The sequence below is a fragment of the Myotis nattereri genome (genome assembly GCF_964212035.1).
Source record: "Myotis nattereri genome assembly, chromosome: Y".
Classification (NCBI taxonomy): domain Eukaryota; kingdom Metazoa; phylum Chordata; class Mammalia; order Chiroptera; family Vespertilionidae; genus Myotis; species Myotis nattereri.
In genome coordinates this window covers 7,016,632-7,018,386 of record NC_138094.1, presented here as the reverse complement: position 1 = coordinate 7,018,386, position 1,755 = coordinate 7,016,632, and the positions used below count along the sequence as shown (strand labels likewise).

At 48.7% G+C, this 1,755-nt stretch overlaps 1 protein-coding gene across 1 annotated transcript; it reads left to right on the top strand.

Annotated features, from left to right (window-relative positions):
• Positions 1 to 546: 546 nt before the first annotated feature.
• LOC308512443 (claudin-34-like) lies at positions 547 to 1,194 on the top strand (the record flags this gene model as incomplete). The annotated part of the gene is made up of 1 exon (XM_081082194.1): positions 547 to 1,194. One exon carries the CDS (start codon positions 547 to 549, stop codon positions 1,192 to 1,194), a length of 648 nt encoding a protein of 215 aa, XP_080938320.1.
• Positions 1,195 to 1,755: the final 561 nt, after the last annotated feature.

Below are 1,755 nucleotides of genomic sequence, written 5' to 3'. Positions count from 1 at the left end.
TTTGACATGGTTTCCTATTGTTCAATGTCACACTGTGCTGTGATACCCATCTCTATCATATCTAGCCAATCTTACTTGGGTCTTTCAACAAATGCCTAGAAGTGGAACTGCCTGTTTGAAAGTTTGAACATATTTTTGTTGATTTTTGAGTCAGGGAGGGAAGGAGGGAAGGGAGAACATGAATTTGGTGTTCCACTGACTGATGCATTCATTGGTTGCTTCTTGTATGTGCACTGACCAGGGATCGAACCAGCAACCTTGGCCTGTTGGGAAGACACTCTAACCACTTAGCAACCCTAGCTACCCTGAAGGGTGAAAGTCTGTATATTTTAAGGCTTTCAGTAAAAATTGCCCATGGACCCTTCACCAGCAGAGCATGGGGGTCAAGTGTCTCCATTCTGGAATATGGCATTTCCCTCTCCAATATAGCGCTGCTCACCCCCGCGGAGAGGGAGGACGGGGGGGGGGGCGGTGGGGGGATCCAGGTCTTGGGTCCCACCCTCATGATGCCCTCTATTCGTTTGCAGTTCCCCTGGATACATGGCCATGACCTCGCTGGTCAACAGTGCCAACTGCCAAGTAGCGGGTTTCGCTGTCACTACCGTAGGATGGATCTTCTCCATGACTTGCATGGGCCTGGCCGAGTGGCGGGTGTGGTACGTGGACAACAGCTCCGCCCCCTCCCCGGGGCTGGCCTGCATAGGGATGTGGAAGGTCTGCACTTACCAGCTCACCAACCTCCACAGCAGGCCCATCTCGTGTCACCGCTACACCTACAGTGACACCTACCTGCCGCTGGATATCCGCATCGCTCAGAACCTTCTGCTGGCCGCCAGCCTGCTCGGGCTCCTGGGGAAAGTGCTCATGGTCATGGGCCTGTGGAGAGTGTACGTGGGAAAGCGTCAGGATGACAACACCTGCAATCTGTTATTTGCTTGTGGTGTCCTGAGCATCACAGCAGGTGCATTTATCTTCATTGTTGTAATCTGGAACTACCACTCCGTGATGAATGAAGAGGGCATACCCTTCCCTCCATCCTTCCACATCCCCTTCAAGCCAGACCGGCAGGAGATCGGCAGCACTGTGCCAGTGGCAGTTCTGGCTGCCTTCCTCATGCTGTTGAGTGGGCTGCTTACCATCTCTTTCCAGCGGCCCCCCAACAGCCAAGTGTACCCCGAGGTCTCACAAGTGTGAAATTCCTGGTTGCATAGTTTTGCAAATCCACGAGAGCAGTTTATGGGGGTGAAGTAGTGTCAGGATGCTCTATGAAATAGTTCAAGGACTCATGACCATGGCAAGGCCATTTTGACCAGAAAGTGGCCATTTCCTTTATGTCCAAATTGGACTCATTGATTGGTTAATTAACTTTCATTAAAAAAATCCCAAAAGACTACTGTCCACCTGTCTTCATTATTATTGGGTAAATAATTGATGCTATACATCTACTGTGTGGAAATGAGAGTTGCTGGGATTCTCACACCTGCCTCTCAAACTTCCACTAAAAACAACCAGCCTGACCTTCTATGGTATGGCCCTAACACCTCTCCACATGTACATGCAATTTCCCCAAATGTGCAAAAACAGAATAGTGGAAGGAACTCCCCTTTCATTACCAAACTCAACAGTTATCATGATTCTGCCATATCCATTTTCTCTTTTCTTTCTTCCCTTCTTTTCATCTATTTTTCTTTCTCTGAAGAACTTTAAAGCAAACGCCAGACATTGCATTTCTTCATCCTTATACACTTCAAAATT